At 33.9% G+C, this 19,340-nt stretch overlaps 1 protein-coding gene across 1 annotated transcript in view; it reads left to right on the top strand.

Annotated features, from left to right (window-relative positions):
- Nucleotides 1-19,340, top strand: part of Fife (regulating synaptic membrane exocytosis protein fife) — a 399,632-nt gene extending 380,292 nt beyond the window's left edge. The window contains exons 14-21 of the mRNA XM_089633979.1: nt 7,774-7,955; nt 8,912-9,086; nt 9,464-9,644; nt 12,913-13,098; nt 13,575-13,739; nt 18,448-18,611; nt 18,726-18,887; nt 19,152-19,340. Of these exons, the coding sequence (XP_089490105.1) occupies nt 7,774-7,955; nt 8,912-9,086; nt 9,464-9,644; nt 12,913-13,098; nt 13,575-13,739; nt 18,448-18,611; nt 18,726-18,887; nt 19,152-19,340 (1,404 nt within the window). The remainder of the gene's footprint in view (nt 1-7,773; nt 7,956-8,911; nt 9,087-9,463; nt 9,645-12,912; nt 13,099-13,574; nt 13,740-18,447; nt 18,612-18,725; nt 18,888-19,151) is intronic.

The following is a 19,340-nucleotide window of genomic DNA, read 5'->3' as shown; positions in this document are numbered from 1 at the left end:
CCATTGGAAGTCGATGATCGTTTTTCAATGAAAATTGTCAACATATTTATTTATAGTAGGTATGGCAAACCTATTCATGAATATTTTTTTTTGTATGTTTCGAAATATGGTTAGTGTTTTTTTTTTAATATTTAGACGACAGATAAAAATCACTAATATGCTTTTACTCTGCAATTTTTTTTTAACATGCAAAGAATATTAGGTATCACACACCAACACACAGCAAGCGTTGCACATATATAAAATTCTAAGTTGCACGCTTGATAAAGGTTTACCATCCCTGGTCTATAATTTGTCAAAGCATAATATATATCCTACATGTAAAACCTTCATGATTAAATGATATTTTGTAAAAATATAGGTGTGTATGATATGAGCGGATTTTATATATAGGTATATTTCTAATTTTAATATACCATATTGTAAAAAGATGTATGTATTGCATATACAGTAACACCTCTGTTAACGAAAGAATGAGGTGACAAAACTACGGTTAAAAAGGATTGGGAAGTACACATCATGCATAATTGCTTACCCAGTGCAAACAATGTGATCAAAACTTCCTTACCTGCTGTTTAAGAAAAAAATGTTATTTTGTAAATTATAAAAAAATGTTATTTTGTAAATTATAAAAATCAAGATGCCGAAATGACATTTTCGTTAAAAAGTCTCAGAGATAGTCTTTTAAAATATGTACATCTGTTTAAATTTTGATTTTGTTTTCCTGATTGAATGAATGAAATTGAATCTTGGAAATTAACCCACTTCCCGATATTCGATCAAACTGAAACTCGTCAGACAGATTCGATGTCGATGACGATGCATTCTATCAGCTTTTGGTAGCACTCATGCACACAAACATCTTTCTCAAATTAGATGACTTTGAAAAATTTACAGCAGTTAATTTGGCTTAGGTGTCAGCGAAGTTGACTCAAGTCCCTGGGGAGGAATTTTCAATCCTCAGTCAAATAAAAAAAAATAGTTTTTGAAATTGGCTATTTGCCAGCCTAAAAGATGGCGCAACTAGGTCGAAAATTGAAAATCCCGAAAAGTTAGTAACAGTCTTTTAAACTTATTTAACCTTTGTTAACATAGTTTAGTGTATATCTAAAAGTTAGTACTTATTTGAAAATTATGTTTTTAGATAACATTTATATTTCTTTGCCAATGTATATCCCGCTGATAAATATTAGCTTTCCAAGATTGTAGATTGTACGACAATTTTAAAAAAAACTACCGTTGTTTTATCAAAAACTTTAAAGTAAGATTCTAGTTTGATGTGTTTTACATAGTGTTTTGTAAATTACATTGTAGTGAAGGCCTTTTTTTCATTCTGTCTCTGGAGAAAAAATATTTTTCCAAACAGAACAGAGATAAATTACATCATAACAACCATTCTGGGTATTGAACTTTTTGATACAATATGTAGATAGATATCAAAGAAAAAAAACGATTAATTCAAGTTATTGTAAAGATATTTCAAATAATATCCTGACCCATGCAAAAAATATTTACTATCATTTGTAATATTATACTTGCCCAACAGAATTTAAGGAAAATTTTATTCATTTTACCCACAACTTTGTATATATAACCAAGTTTTAAATTTGTATAGCCTAACTTTGCAAAGTAAAAAATAAAAACATATTTATACTCGTATATTATTAAATTGAAGAAAAATATTCTATAAAATTGAAATACTTGTAAATAGATGATAATCCTATCAATTATCCAAAAATATTAAATAAAGTAGATTGATTGAAAATGTACATATATAATACTAACATTCCCATGTTTTGATGCGAGAAAAATTATTTAAAAAAATTCTCTTGTACTTCGTTAATTTCCTTTAATTTTACTGAAAAAATATTTATATCAAATTATTCTTAAGATTTTTTTACAATGTGTAAATTTTTTTAGACTGTCGATTTTTCACGAAAACTAATTGTACTGTTAAATATTGATTAAAACCTACCTGCTTTTTTGTAAAAAATAATAAATGTGATTAATATAGGCTCGTTATTTATCTAGACACTATTTATCTTTTTAATTATTGTTGTACTTGAAATTTAAACATTAAATTTAAAATATCAAAACGTTAAAATAGTTCATAATATAACCCTTACTACCGAGTAATGTAGATATTCGCAAATATTATATTGATGTTGTAAAATATAAAATTATACTATTAAATAATTCATTGAGAAATGCATAAGATGAGAGTATTTCGGGTTAGACTGTGGATCTACCGGCTTAAAAAGAGTTTAATGACTGCTATATTGATGAAAAGAAAAATATATAAAACATAGCCTAACGCAGTGATAGAATTTTTTTCTTAAATATCTTTACTAACAAAACCTAACTGTGAAATGTATTTCTGTTATTAAAGGTCTAAAATCTTTTATGTAATTACATTGTATATTTTAAGAGAGGATTATATACTATTGTATTCTGAACTCACGATTTGTAAATGTGACTATTGGCAATCTGAATCGAGTTCGAACACCGCAATTCAGCTTTTAACCCTAGAGTAGTCGCGCCTTTCTGTGAAACATGAACAGTCGCGTGGAGAGCATTTTGCTGCCCATATTAAAATGCATTTTTTGCACATTTGTACAAACAAACGTATAAATTATTATAAAAAAATCAAAATGAAACATAGAAAAAAGATATATTTATTTAAGTCTCTGAAAAATTTGGCTTTTAATTTTCTTTGGGAAAAATTCGTTACTTTTATCATTTTTACCTCCTACATAAAATTAAAAATAGACAAAATTAACACAAATTTATATGTTTCACTAAATACATGTCTTGACACGTGTACATACAGTGTTAATTGCACAATAAGTTTGTGAATACATTGCACTCTTTTTTGGTCCATATGTAAGCTTATTGCTTATCCATTTGGTTGTTTATCTAAAAAAAAAAGAAAAATAATAATTACAACATTCGAAATAACCATTACAACATTATATTTATATCAAAACAGGCACAAACACAATTAAAAAAAATAATATCCTTATAAGTACATACATAAATTATGCTTATATGAGTGGTCGCGCAGTGAGCAATTTGCCGCCGCGCGCGACTCGCAGGTAACAACTCTTTTTCCCACAGTCACCTGTGACTTACCCTTCTCAAACTTTCAATACAGTTGGGTGAGGAACGGGAGGGCAACTACTAGGACGCTTGACCTTGACGAGTGCATAGTTTACAAAATAATAACATTTATATGCAGAGGGCGGCAAAATCTTCATAGAGCGAGCGCTCTAGAGAGAAGAATGTTCTGCTAAATGGTTTGAACATTCGAACGATTGTGGTTCGATGGTACCTTCCTTGTCTATCAAAGACTTCCTTTTAAATATTAAACACTTTCATCTTCCTTATATATGTGATATTCATTTCAAATATTTAAATTCACATATTATATTGGTACTAATACGATACAATAAATTATTAGGTGTTTAAAATGAAATAAGGTCATATTAATTAGTGGTATGAAATAAAGGTGTTATTCGGAAGTGGAATTAACTATGGTTCATTTGAATACTGACCTAAAAATGTATTGATAGGTAAAATACACAGTTTAGTACTTTAGTAGATCTTATCTTACATAACACAATTATTTATAAAATCATATAACTGTCATCTTTTCCTGTAACATTCTACCGTTACATCATGTGTAATGCGGTGTGAATCACTGAACATTTATCTAATTTACAAATTTTATGGTGTAAATTAATTATTGAGGAGGATTATTTTTACTTAATATTGAATTTGTAGTGTCAGTTGAAACTATACTGATATTGTAAATTTTAGATATAGAAAATGATGAATGGATAATAATGATAAAACTGTAATTAAAATTCATTATATGAATATATTATTTATCGATAAAATAAAATGTATGTTGTATATTAATTTATGAAGAATAAAATATTGTATTCAATGCATAGCTATCTTTCTCAATTAAAACAACTCCTACATATTCTAGAAAAACATTTAATTTTTACAATCTCGCCAGAAAAATATATATTTTTTATTAAACAAGTTTTGTTGTACAAGAGAATGTATACTGCCTCCAAGCTAGGATTTACTTGTATTGTGGAGGACATTTTTCAAGGGTAAATTGAAGTTCAGTTCAATTTTAAATAATAATAAAATTATTATTTAAAATTAATTTACAATTTGAAAATAATATAAAACGTCTTTTTAATTATCACAAAACTTTTTTGACGTATCATCTTTATGTTTATCAAATTTCTCAAAATTATTTTAAACTTTATTTGATTTCGTTTTACTTTACTTGGAAGAATGACACAGCTTTTAGCATGTTTACTTGAGTGAATAAGAAGACATTGAAGCAGATGACAATGGATAAAATGGGTGAGAGAAATTAAAGATTTTAAAGTAAAGCACGATGCATATTTTGAAGTTTAATTTAGTGTAAAATACCTACTTGAGATAAATCACTACTTGCCCTGCATTGTCGCAATTGGCACGACCAACGGATTTTTTTTGTCAAATATGCAATGAACATTTTAAAAATCATCTCTTTAGACGCCTTATCTGGTATATACTACCGAACTATTTATATTTCTTTCAATCTCCCCTTCTGGCAATCATTACCTCATTTCAAAACTTTTCTAGATCACTACATAGCTCCAAAATAAATCAAATACTTTTTAAATTATTTAAATTAAATAGTTTTCCTCCGTTTTTTAAAGAAAATGTTAAGTTTGTAGAACGCATGTGAATGAGCTTAATAATAACTAAAAAAAATAAAACATTTTCTTTCAACAAATGATCAAGAAATTAATTTTCTAGATAAACTCACATTTCCAATGCATGCATTTAATCTATCCATTTGGTTTTGAACCTTGTCTCAAATAAGGAACACCATGTTTGGTATCGTTTTATTCCGATACGCAAGTTACTGCCAACTTTAGGCCTCAGATTTAACTTTGGATGTGTGTTCATTGCATAGATGAATGATAAGATTATTATTTTACATTCCGTCTGATGCTTCCGAGAGCCAGACTATCTGCCGGTCTGTTATGCCTTAGAGAAGTGTCATGGCACGTTGCACGTTTTAGAAGATAACATATAATATCAACAACAGTATCATGATGCCAATGAAGTCACTATCCGTCAAATCCGGGACTTGACTTTACTTCAACAGAGGCCCATGAAACTTTCTGAGATACAAACGGTTTGTAAAAAACCTTAGATGAAGGTGAAAATTAGCCTAGCCTGCTTACTAAAATTTAGTTGCTGAAATAATGCTGAAAACAATGAATAAAAGATTTTAAAATATCATTTTACAAAATGAGCATCAATAAATTTTCTTTGGCATGAATGTGAAGTTCTCTTTATTGTTTGACTTGCAAATAGCCATCTTGAATGAATTACATACTAATTAGTGTTCCCTCTGAAATGTTTTTTTTTTCTAAAAACTATTCTGATAACCTATCAGAACTTTTCTTGTGTACCTACTTTTAAAAAATGTTTGGAATATTGTTAAACAACCTTTTTTATGTGTGGTATTGAAAAACGGAGTTCCCCGGAACATCAGACTTCCTCTACTCTATTGAATGTATATTTGTGATAAAAAGCATTTTGAATAATTGTAAATTTCTCTTTGTCAGTAGAAACTGCAATAACAAACTCTCCATGTCTTACTTAGTGAGACCTACCAAAAACGTACCTGTTTAAGATACAATTAACTATTTGTATGTGTTTCCACTTTGCTATTTTACAAATCTGTACTGATTACATTTTAAGGTTAGTAAATTAATTATTAATGAATTTTAAGTAAATATTCCTTCCTTTATTGTTTTGGTGTCAGGGTATTATTTAGAATACCGATATCTTTAGATCATTATCTACAGAATAGAACGTTATTCAGGTAGTTCCCTAATACCAAAAAAACCCTGCAAAATTATTGTAATAAATATCGCTTAATTGCTCCACTTATCTAATAGAGAGTGTGAAATCAAATATTTAGATATCCAAAGCTTTTATCTTTTATTTAAGCAAAAATAATTATACGCTTCTTAGCAAAAACAACATGTGATGAGTTAAATATTAATTATAATAGCCTTAGCATGCTTTTGTAATGAAAATGTAACTTATGCATAAGAACCGAACTTATGTTAATATACACATATTAAACTAAATGAATGCCTTTGTTGTTGTGACATGCACTATATATATATATATATATAAAAAATAAATATTCAATATTTTATGTAAACCTAAATAGTTCTATTTTTCCTGTTTTGTCATTTTTTAAAACTATATGGTGTAAAACATATCTCACCATAGCAATTACGGTACAATGTCTCACTTGTGTATGTATTTCGGCAACTAACATAATATTTTTAGTTAAGGTTTATTATGTCCAGAGAATTTAATAATCTCCTCTCGCTTATCAACAAACTAGGTATTTTAAATTATTCAGGTAACTTATAAATAAATGCCTTGTAGAATTTTTATACCCACCTTTTCAGTAGTTTTAATTCCAATGACTTTAATATTCATAGGCGTTTAGATGTCTAATTTTAAACCTTCTTATAAGCATGATACCGGAATATAACCGTGAAAAATCCCATATTTCTCTCCGGGAAATCAATTTTAGTTAACCTATTAATATTCAACCTAGGTACAACCTAACTAATTCTTGCACGAAAATAAATTAGGGTTTTTTTTTATCAAAACTAATAATCTATATTTCTTTTCTGCTAAATCAAGGGTGAATGGTTCATATAACCCAATGAAACTAATCCTTTAATTTTTATTTTTTAAGATGACTTGCATATGAAATAAGCTTTTCCTCCTTCATTTAATCTGAGCCCTGTCAAGAAATCCGTACCTAATTTATTGCCGCCTCATAACCTCACAGACTCTAGCGAGGTTAATAGTTAGATCTCGAATGAGATGCACTCAGGTGCTCCTCAGCCATTTCCACAAATACAATGCTTTATCAACATCATTACTGTTTACACAGTACAAACAATGTTTTGTGAATTATCACGTAAAAAAAAAAACTTGTTTTTTAACACGTTGTAAAGATGTTAGTGACTTATTCCCTTTCCTTTCCAAACTTTTCAATCATAATTATTCATGGCAATTATACAGTTTTTGTCATATGTATTTCTCAGGCTTTTCCTTGCGATGAAGTATTACTCCTTCAAAGGCAGCTCCAAAATATGTACATCTCTCCAGAACATAGTTAAACCCAAGGGACTACAGTTTTTCCAGTAGACAATTTATTCTCCTCTATATATAACAGTTCTTGATACATATATATTTATATATGTATCAAGACATGTTTTGTTCATAATTTATGGCGCCTGTCATAATTTCATTAATTATTTAGGTTCCTACAAGTCATCATCATCTAAATATCTCCATGAGAACAGAGATCCAGTACCAAGTTCAGTAGCTCCTTAGGTTCTTACAACAAAGTGACCCTTTTCAAAGGCATATCTAAATCATATACCTATCTCTATTGTATCTAACATCCTCCTCTACTACAAGAGCTGAGAACCGGGGCAAAGAATTATTTCAATACATATTTAGGTTCCTTCAACAAAATCACCCACTTCAAAAGAACCTCCAAATCATCATACCTCCACGCTCTTTATCAATGTTCTCTGCTCTAGGAGCGGGTCAAGCAATTTAGTTTACTATAGCAAATTACCTTTTCATTACCATTTCTAAACCATCATCTATATACCTCATAGCATCTGATAGCCTTTTCTACTACAGGAGCAGATAGCCCGCGCCAAGCTGGTAACCGGGAGAGCTCAGCTGCAAGTGTGGTACCACGGAGAGCGAAGAGAGCTGGTGGTGGCGCTTATGGCCGCTGATGAACTGGCTGCCAGGGACGACTCCTTGGGCTATGGTGCTCTCCCGGAGGCTTATGCGCAACTGAGACTTCTTCCTGTGCAGTGAGTATTCATGAAGATTGTATATTTTATCGTTCGTACAGACTTCCACATCTTCTTCATGAGCCTTCTGGCATCCAGCTATGGACAGAAACCTCTGTCAATTTTTTTCTAGATTTGTCATCTTTTGGCAATTCTCACATATTCGAAGCCTGCAGCGCTTCAAGATTCTTCAACTTCTCATCCCAGCTGATCGAATAATATAATAATCGACATTCAACAATTTTCTAACGGTCATCTGTTAGTTGCTCCAACTGCCCAGAATTGTACTAAATGAGGCTGGAGATTATTCTGATAATGTTCGCCACCTTAGACTTTTTTTCTCCAAGGTACCTAAACAGCTCTTTTCTATTCCGATTTTACGCTCTCACCAAGAAATTCTTTTCAGAAAATCATAAAATATAAAACAGAAATTACTAGTGCAGGTAGTATGAATTCCTGAGTCATGAAGTCAGTTTCAATTGTGAAAAGGACAATTAACTCATCGGCATACTAATTTTTATTTGTGACATCATCTTTGCGTACTTTAGAAGGATTACTGTGCATTGTTGCACCCCATATTTCTCCAAATTAAACACTTTTTATGTTTTTATATAGATCCTAATTTTATTGTATACTAACTAAGTATGTGGGAAAAGTTTAAGTCGCCCCAATGGGGCGAGCAATATGCCGATGCGAAAAAAGTGCAGCGCCCCAATCTGGCGGCAGGTATGCCGATGGGTTAAATTCAAAACAAATCCGAGTTCATCAAACCGAAGTTACAATCGCAGACACACCACCGAAAGTGTTTTTGATACCATGGAAATTTTAGAAAATTATTTTCGGTTAAGGTAGCAAAGCTGCAATATTCGATTTTTTGCAATTTACAGCAGAAATCTTGGGTTGAATCTTAAATTTCGCAAATTTTGTTGTAAAACTGCTATAACCTTTCTGAATATAAATCATTTTTTCCTTTACAGAGACAGCAGTGGGGTGATGCAGACTGTGGTGGCCCCCGCATCGCAAGCCCCCATCTGGAACGCCACCCTGACCTTTACTGGGGTCTCCGGGGCCGAGCTGGCGGGGCGCAGCCTCCAAGTTAACCTGTGGGACCTCCTGCCCCAGGCTGAACCGGTGTTCCTTGGAGAGTGCACGGTAAGTTCGTAAATCTTTTTAAGTCTTAGAACAAGATTATTGAAAAATATGAAAATCGACAATCAGTTTCAGTTATCTGTGTGCCCTGCATTACTTTGTTCAATAAACTCGAGTTTGCTTTGAATTTAAGAGTCATTTTCAAAATTGGAACTGATGTGTCAAGAATTCAAACAAGTGATAAAGTAATTAAGTAGTATTTGACAGAAAAATATTTTAAGTGTCCTTTCAAAATTGGAACTGATTTGTCGAGAATTCAGACTATCCTGTGATTTTTCAAGGGGCTTCGCTAGTATAATCATGTATCAAGAGAACAGAAAGTACAACAAAATAAAATATCAAATCAAAATCCTGTAATAATAAAACTTTTTTTTAAATAGGTTGACCTTGAGAAGGCGTTCCTCGATGACCGCGCAGTGTGGTATCGCCTGGAAGACCCCCGCGGATTGCGAGGTGCCTCTGGGGCCCCAGGACGCTCCCCTGGACATTCCCCGAGGGGCTCGCTGTCTGGCGCCCCCGGCACCCCGAGGAGAGACTTCGCAGGGCAGAGATCTGTCTCAGGTAAGAATAAATAAACAAACACCGATTCTTAATTTGTAACTTTCTTACTCTTGATTCTTAATTAACCTTTTGAACGCGTTAATATGCTCCGTTTTATCTATACCCGTACGCGGTACATATTTTCAAATACCTATGCATGCAATTAAATGTCAAATTATAGCATTCTGGCATGATTTATTGGACTATATAGACAGAACAGATTATTCTCCACAATATGAAAACAAATCCTCGTGTGTCAACACTCTTAGATGTTTATAAAAACAAAAACATAAAATTTCATACAAAGACGTACCGTATCTTTTGAATGTGGTCCCGCCATTCACTCGGCGTCATAAATAAACCACTCTCGGTGTGTGTGTACTTAGGCCACTGTGTTTATAGACACAAGTGGGACACCATGATCACTTATCATTCTTAGTTATGAAAAGTTGTGAATGACAAACTAGTACTAACGCCATCCGTTGACAAAAATGTAAACTAAAGGACTAAAAGGCGCACTTGGTTATCAATCTTTTTTTATGAAATAAAATTTTATTTTTGAGAAATTCTTATAGATGTCAGCATCGTGATAGTTCTACAAATGTCCAAGTGAGCAAGAAATACATTTATGACGAAAAAGAGCGGGAATATCGGCCGTCAAAGTTGCCGTATCAACTGTTGATACAGCCGCGTGTGAGTATAGACTTTTTGCCGTAACAACAGTTGATACGGCCGCGTGCAAAGAGTTAAGTAGTATAAACTGACGTTATTTATACCGCTCCATTTACACTGGGGCGCCTTGGACACGACCTTTTGGTAGTGACGTCATCTGATGCGAAATCTGTTGGCACTACTTAGCACTTCTAATCGGACCGTTTTTTTTAAGTTCTTAGCTTTAACATTGATAGTTGAAAGAAAAAGTTATTTAAAATATATATATTATGAACTAACTGAGGTCCCAACGTTGCCCGGGCTTTAGACAGAGTTTTCGATATCAGATAAAGAGTGTAATTTTCTTCCTAATTTGAACACAAAATGCGCAAAATTTTATCAAGTAGTATAAAAATTTTTCCTTAATAGAGGGCAATAGGGATGTGGGTGGTTTTTAAAAATCTAACATAGAAAGTGACAGTCTTTTTGTTTTGAAGGTCAACTGTGCAAAATTTTATTAATCTCAGAATAAAACTGTAGATTTGTATAAAAAAACAAATCCAGGCCGCACGCCATAGATATTCTTATTTGTAAATATAGAAGATTATATGTTTTTTAAAAAAACTGATTTTCCTCACTCACATAAAGCACCTTACACAATTACACATTTAAAATATCTTGGGCATCTCATAAACCAATTACAGACTTGTATATATTCAATATATATCTGAAATCGTCAATGTATTTGAAGATTGGTTTTCTGTATAGATAAAAAGTGAGATTTATTGGTTCTTTAAAAGTAACTTCTTACGTTCTTACTTTTTTCATGAATTATTCTGATTTACTTAACTTTTTTCGGTAGGTTTCACTTCAAGCAATGAATATGGAGCCGTTACAGTCTATATTGTGCTCTTGAGAGGTATACTTACAAAATATTTCACTTCGACATCGCTGAATTATCCAATTTACCAAGCACAAGTTTCTATATTTCCCCAAATCACACATCTTCACGATCCACTAAAAGTTTTAATGTTCCACAACTGTATTTCCAAAAAAACTCACTATACATTTTATTCCACGAACAAGCACTAAAAATTCTTAAAATTGTTTATTCATTTTAACTTCGGTAAATTTTATTTATGTATTCCTGCAACTCGCCGCATTGTTTTTCGCAAACAGGATTATAATATTTATTTTCACCTTACTTTTCACCGTTCTGCAACTGGTTTTCTATATGATCCTAGCTGGCATTACCTTTAGCACAGCGAATGTTTCTCCAATTCACACTAGGTACTAGGTATATGGCCTTTATTCATACTTTCATTTCATAATACCCAATGATTCCGCAAATTGTATTTCCATGCAAATTTTATACACATACAACTCATAATGCATCTTGTTCCCCAAATAGTCCTTTGACGTTCTTCCATTTCAATGCTCATAGATTCCGCAAATAATCTTTCTTCATATTTTTATTTCACAATGCTCATGGATTCCATAAATAGTCTTTCTACGTTCTCCCATTTCACAATCCTCATAGATTCCTCAAATACTCTTTCTACGTTCTCCCATTTCACAATCCTCATAGATTCCACAAATAGTCTTTCTACGTTCTCCCATTTCACAATCCTCATAGATTCCACAAGTAGTCTTTCTACATTCTTCCATTTTACAATGCTCATAGATTCCGCAAATAGTCTTTCTGCATACTTCTTCTTCTTCTTCAATGGCGCTACAGCCCATTTCGAGCCTTGGCCTCCTTTAACATGAGCCTCCACCGCCCTCTGTCCTCGGCCGTCGTCTTCCAATCTGCAACATGGAGTAGTCCTCTGGCATCTTTCCTTTCGCATCTGGCATCTTTCTGCATACTACCATTTCACAATGCTCATAGATTCCGCAAATATTCTTTCTGCATACTACCATTTCACAATGCTCATAGATTCCACAAATAGTCTTTCTGCATACTACCATTTCACAATGCTCATAGATTCCGCAAATATTCTTTCTGCATACTACCATTTCACAATGCTCATAGATTCCGCAAATAGTCTTTCTGCATACTACCATTTCACAATGCTCATAGATTCCGCAAATATTCTTTCTGCATACTACCATTTCACAATGCTCATAGATTCCGCAAATAGTCTTTCTGCATACTACCATTTCACAATGCTCATAGATTCCGCAAATAGTCTTTCTGCATACTACCATTTCACAATGCTCATAGATTCCGCAAATAGTCTTTCTGCATACTACCATTTCACAATGCTCATAGATTCCACAAATAGTCTTTCTGCATACTACCATTTCACAATGCTCATAGATTTAGCAAATTTCTTTCTACATACTTCCATTAGAAAATGCATTGTCTTCCCCAAATGGTCTTCCTAAATACTTACTATTCAAAATGCAACAATGTTCCACGGAATCAACTTCTACGTATTTTAATTTCACACTGCTTTATGTTCCATAAACAGTCTTTCTACATAGAACCAATTCCTATATACAATGCCTTATTTATGTTCTACAAACAATCTTTTGACAAAGGTACTGTAAAAATAAACAGTATTTTCACATACTTCCAATTCATAGTTCGGTTTGTTGCGTAAGCAGGTTATGAATTGCACTTTCATTCCAGATGACGTAGACTCCATCGGCGAGTGCCAGTCCTTGTTACACCCGGACCACGCCTGGACCGCGGGGTCTCGCCGCGGCTCCTCCCAATCCGAAACCCTTGAAGTGGAGGTGTACCAGCTTGGGAAGGACTTCTCACGCTCCTTACCGGGATCTAGGCGGTCCTCGTTCCAACAGCAGCAGGAGAAAGGTAGGGTCCTTTGACAAGGCGTAGCTAATAGTTGAGAGTGAAGTGTGTGCCCACTGCCCACTGCCCACCTTGTAGAGTAGTCGTGTGAAAAATATCAACCTCAGAATAACAAAATTTCATTATACACAGAAATATCATGCTATAATGGGTTCTAGAGAGAGCTAATTTAGAGCTCATTATTCCATAACATTGCCGTGTCGGACGTCCTTGATGTTTCCAGGGGTCGATATTTTAAAAGTGTAAAAATATCAATTTTACCATGAAATTGCAATTGCAAAATTGGCTGAGATGCTAAAGCATTTAAGTTTTAACGGTTTTAAACCAGTTTAACTTTATCAAAGTTTAATCGAGTGGCAAAAATTGATTTCTTAACAATTTTTATTGAATTTTTTATCTCAATCTCACAGAGTTGTAATTTTGATCCATCTACCCAATCCTTATACACCGATGCACTCACACCCCAATGTCCCCAGAAGCCTCCGGAAGCATAGACCTGGACATCCCACCCCCCGTGTACCGGCCCGAGCGTCGCCGTTCCTCCGTGGCGCGCCCGCGCGACCCCGATGAGATCTTGCGCAACCTGAAGCAGGTGCGCGGCGAGCTCGGCAGGACCATGAGCCTAACGGGCAAGCAGTCCAGACGTAAGTCTACAACAAACAAACTCTTCTTCTGACTCTGACGCAGTTGAGACGTTAGTTGATTTACGTCCTGTATACATTCTAGTCGTAAGTTGAGTTATGTCCAGTATACATTCTTGTCGTAAGTTGACTTACGTCTTTGATTTGAGATTGACACGTAAGTTCAGTGACATTCTTTGATTGACAGTAGACACGTAACTTGCTTTATGTTGCCTTTTATTCACTGTCGAGAATAATATGTGAGTCGAGTTTCATCTTTTGATTTACTGTCGAGACGTAAGTTGACTTGCATCTTTTGAATTACAGTCGAGACGTAAGTCTAAATACTAGATACTGATTTTAGGTCTGCAGTTTGATTATTGATATTTAGATTTTATTAACACACTATAAACCAGAGACGTGCTGTCTGAAGATGCTGTAAAGTTGCGTATTCGATACGCCAGAAGAACAGATGAAGAAATTAAACCCAATTTTAAATGTATCGGAAATTATTATCCTTATTCTTTTCTTGAGATATTTGCAACTTTACATCCTCAATTGACTATGCCCTGCTTTAAGTCTTATAATTGCACTGGTATGGGAAAGATGTACAAACACTAGCAGTGCTTCTTTTGATCGAGATACACAAAATCAATTCAATTCCTGAATGATTCCCATTTTTTGTAGATATCTATATTAGACAAAAAGCGATTCAGCGCATTAACCATTAAATGAAGCAAAAATGTTCCAGACACGCTTACAGATAAATTCCGCTAGTATTTAAGCAAATTTTCCTGTATTTTCAATTGAAGGCACTTATAAGCAATAGTATGCACCCTTATTAAGACATTAATTATTTGATTTAACGAAATTTAGGTATCCCAAACTTGGCACACTTGGTCCATCCCTCTCAGCTCAGTATTTATAATCAAAAAACAATAAATCTATTGTGGTTTAAGGATTATTACACTATATCGTATCCATCAACTGATGCATAATAAGATCACATTCTCAAGCTTTTTCAGGTTTTTGAATCCAATCCTTTTTTCTGAAACTTTCTTCTTTCATTTTCTTCTTACTTCCACCCTATAAACAGTCAAGGTATATATTTTGAAGAAGTGATTTAAGATTTAACGAGTCCCTTGCATGCATAGATAAACATGTAAAAATATATACAGATACTAATATAGATGCATGCACATTAGACATAAGATTACTAAGTACTTTTATACAAGATGAGAATTCCTAGATTACTCCATAGATATCCTGTAAAACTTGAATTTGAAGTATTAGATTCGAGATTTTTACTGGCTATATTTGAACAAACAGATTTTAGTTTAAAACTCTTAATATATTGCAACATTTTTTTCTTTCTATTTTTATCTGAGGGTTGATTACATATGAAGCACTCTAGCTTCCGAACGATAACTACAGTCATCACAGCGAAGTGGTCTACTATTTGCCTTTTGACTCGATCATCAGCCTTTATGATGATTGTTGGGATTTTTAACCTTTAAAAGTGGTTCTTCAGATGTCACAAAGATCACTGCCAATCAATTATGGTGGTGTGAACGAAGTTTGTTATTTGATTTGAGATTTTTACAGCCAAAAGTATTATCATGATTTATTTTTGAGGTATTATGCCGTGTTGCTCTCCTCCTTCATTAGCCAAAGTTTCAGACAACTTTACAGTGTCAATCATCAGGGCAGATTACACATTATGATTACATATGTGTAATCATGTGAAATCATGTGTAATAATAATCATTATGCGTAACGCATGCTTACCCATGATTAATGATTATGTGTGTGCAATCGTGTGTAATGATTTCACATCTGTCCTTATGATGGATACTGTAACGCTGTCTGAAACATTGGCTCAAAAAAGAATCAATGCAACACGCCATAGTACTCCAAAAATAAATCACAACAAAGTTTGTCATTTTCATTTAATTCAAATTGTTATGTGTTTGAAGAAAATAGGAATTAAATTGTCTTTTTTATACAACGCTTTCAAGAGCTTGAAACGAACTAGTTTCACACGCAACTGTGCCTCCTTGAAGACAATATAATAACTGATGCAATAAAGAGACTCTGGAGACTATGGAGCTCGCCACAGCTGATAACTGTTGTATCAAATAAAGCCGTATGAAACTCTCGAGTTAGATAAATAAATAACTTTATTACTATATATATATGTACACTTTTACTCTAAGCACAGCGTGAACAAAGGGGGTTAATCTGCACTTACATATTCTAATTACCGATTTATCTTATTTTTTCTTTTAATTGTCTCTTCTTAGCTGCGGATCTCTAACCCAGTGGTAAGATAATCCCACCAAGTTAACATCACACTACAGTAGTCTTTGTTGTCTTTTGTCACTCGACTTGCATCCTCCCCTCTGTATCCTCTGTCGTGTACCTATTTATCCTCACCTGCAACCAACCAAAAAACTTGCTGCCCGCATTCACACCAAGACTGGTCATCTCATGACGAGACATCGCGCATCGGTCATAATATCTATACTATGTGGTCATCGATCATCTGTGCTGGTCCCCATGATCACGTCATGTGAATTCAACATTGTTATTCATTTCATATGGTTATTATGTTAAACAGTAGAATTTATCAAATCGAGGTCAGGTTTGAATCACGTGTTTGAAAACATCACTTAAATACATTTAGCGAAGAGTTGGTAGAAATGATGCATGAGTTATGGATGTGAATTAAGCAAAAAATATGTGTGTCAGAGTTGTGTTGTGGTTCACTACCTAAGCAAGAGTTTTCGCTTGGATGCTATGTCTTTTGCACGTATACAGGAACACTGCACTGCTAAAATTTTTCATTTTATGGTGGATAATAAAATGTATGTTCAGCAATGCGTATAAAAAAATGTTTTTATATACGATTTCTAACTGTCTCAATTGAATTAGATATTTATTGTAAGAGGTAAGATATTCATAGAATGTGAATTAGAAATTAGAACAAGGAAATCACTAGAAAAATGATTTCATGTTAGGGTAACACATCTGCATTTTCGATTTTTTTTACGATGTATAGCTTAGATCTTAGATTGAAGAATTTGCAATACTAGTAAACCCAATACCCTATAATATTAATAATACCTCTGACATTTCCCATTCATTCCGATGGCAATATGCTACACTAGCGCCTCCTAGCGGCGTGAGTTGTGTGCTTTGGTTTTCTTTCATACATTTTAATGATTTTTTGTGAAATATTTTCTTTATTTTACCATATACAAAAAGACAAAAAAAATAATTAGGTAACCTACGTACGACCTTAGTGCTTTTTGCTCATACATAAAAAAATATTAAAGCTCTTATTAACTCTGTGTTTGATGATAATAAAATACAAATATAATTGCATAAAAAAATTCTGTTTAAATATTATGTGTTTATTAAACATCAATATTTAACACATTCAATAATTTAAAACACATTTTACAAAAATGTGTTTTGAATTCATTGACGATTTGATTTATATCTTCAACGTGAACAGAATACCACATGGTACTGACACACCTTTTCTAAATCAACCTTAAAATTTTTGTAATTATATTTTTATGATATCTACATCTGTAAACTGCACACACAGAATCAACTTTTTAGGACGTTTTTGGATGCCGCCATTGAAAAAAATGCCAGCGTCAACTTGTTACACTAGCACCTCTAATGGCCAAAATTGTTGATATTGCTAATATTTTACTTGAGTTGTACGTATTATTAATATTATAGGGTACTTGGTAAAACTAGTAATTCTATGAACAGCAGAATTCACATAATGTTGATTACTCAGACTTGCTCCGACTTGACAGCTCGCAACAGTCGCAATGCTCTTGCGATTTGGCGGAATATAAAGGTTCTATTACACATCTCGACAGGATTTACTGGACACGGAGCACACAGACAAATTTACAGACAGACGAAATTCAAAGTGGTCGAGTCAAAACAGGACAAGGTGTTTGGTTTGCCGAACTAAAATTGTCAAAATGGCATATTAAGTTTGTAGTTTTATTTTCACACACATATTTAAAGAATAGAAAGGTAAAATATGAAAGAAACAATGAAATAATTCTTTTATAATCTTATCTCAGAACTTCGTAAAGTGAGTAAACAGGTGTTTTTTTCAAACAAACGATTCATTTGGTTTCAAGTTGATAATATATATTAAATTGTACTATCAAAGTTTTCCATGATATCACTTTACATAGAAACATGATTTCGATTAGTAAAGTTCTACTGTTTTTTTATGACTTGCAGCCTTGAGTGTTATTTTTATAAAACTTGTTTACTAAGAAGCAAAAGGATGTGTAGGAAATTAAAAATGGTTTACGGAATGCGCACAATACTAAAAATGTATAAAATCGTTAAATTTGAATGTTAATTGGATCACAACTGGAACTGTATGGTATACTTTAAAACGGACAAACATGAAAAGTTGTAGTTTTGAGCAGTGCTCTGCAACTGGTGAGTCGCAAGATGATACTGTCACTTCCAAGGAAAAAACCTGATTAGTTTAAAACCTCGCCCACAAATCTCATTATCAATGAATGGTTGAAACAACCCAATCATTCTACAAAATAGCTAAATTCCGAAACATATCAACCCCAGTCTGATTTCTTAACACTTTCAAATCAGCCAGATATTTTTAAGGATTGAATTACAACCATCACAACCAACCCCTAAGGCATGGTGTATTTTCCCTTTGCAGGCAACAGCACCTACCGGGGCTCCATTAGCCCCATGGGCGCCGTGGGGGACGACACGCCCCCGGAACCGGGGCCCGGGCAGTTGGTGCCGAGGGGCCGCCATCCACTGGCCAGGTCACAGTTGAGGCTGGCGTTACAGATGACCAAGGGACAGCTTGAAGTTGAGGTAGGATGAGATATCAATATGGCTGTATGGAATTGAAAACTGTGATGATTTTCATTTTATAGGATTGATTTTCAAATGTATTTAGTCTTAAACCTTTTTGATGTTTTCTTTAAGATTCTCTGTGCCAAAAACATAGTGGCCGATGACGGAGACACCCAACCCGACACGTACGTCAAATGTTACCTCAGAGATGGAGAACGGTGGCTGCAGAAACGGAAAACAAGGGTGGCGCGTCATAGTGCCGACCCACAGTACAACCAAACACTCAAATACCAGGTATGTCTTTCTCCTTCTCACTAACTTTCTCATTCTCCTTCTCATTTTCCATCTCATTCTAATTCTCATTCTCCCTCTCCTACCTCTGGTTTTGCTATAGTTGTGCTGCTTCAAGTGCAGCTATAGCAAGGCAGTTGAAAGATTTGTGTGGAATCACATCTTCTAATGGCAACATGCTACACTAGCGCCTCCTAGCGGCATGAGTTTTGAAACACAAACAGATAATAATATAAATTATTGAATGGGGAATTTTGTCATTTCCAGGCTTCGGAAGTCCTCGGGCGTACACTCGTGGTGATGATTTGGCAAAGGGCCGGGGCGCTAGAGCACAACGTATCCCTCGGAGGCTGCGAACTCTCCCTGGAGAAGCTTCCCGCCAAGCCTCCATCCCCCTCGTGGTACCCCCTGTACCCGATGCAGCAACGGGCCACCGACTCTAGCGACTCACCTTGA

The sequence above is a fragment of the Hesperophylax consimilis genome, chromosome 7, assembly GCF_061612785.1.
Source record: "Hesperophylax consimilis isolate HC1 chromosome 7, BYU_Hcon_1.0, whole genome shotgun sequence".
Taxonomy (NCBI): domain Eukaryota; kingdom Metazoa; phylum Arthropoda; class Insecta; order Trichoptera; family Limnephilidae; genus Hesperophylax; species Hesperophylax consimilis.
Note: the sequence above shows the minus strand (reverse complement) of the source record. Positions and strands in the feature narration are given on the sequence as shown.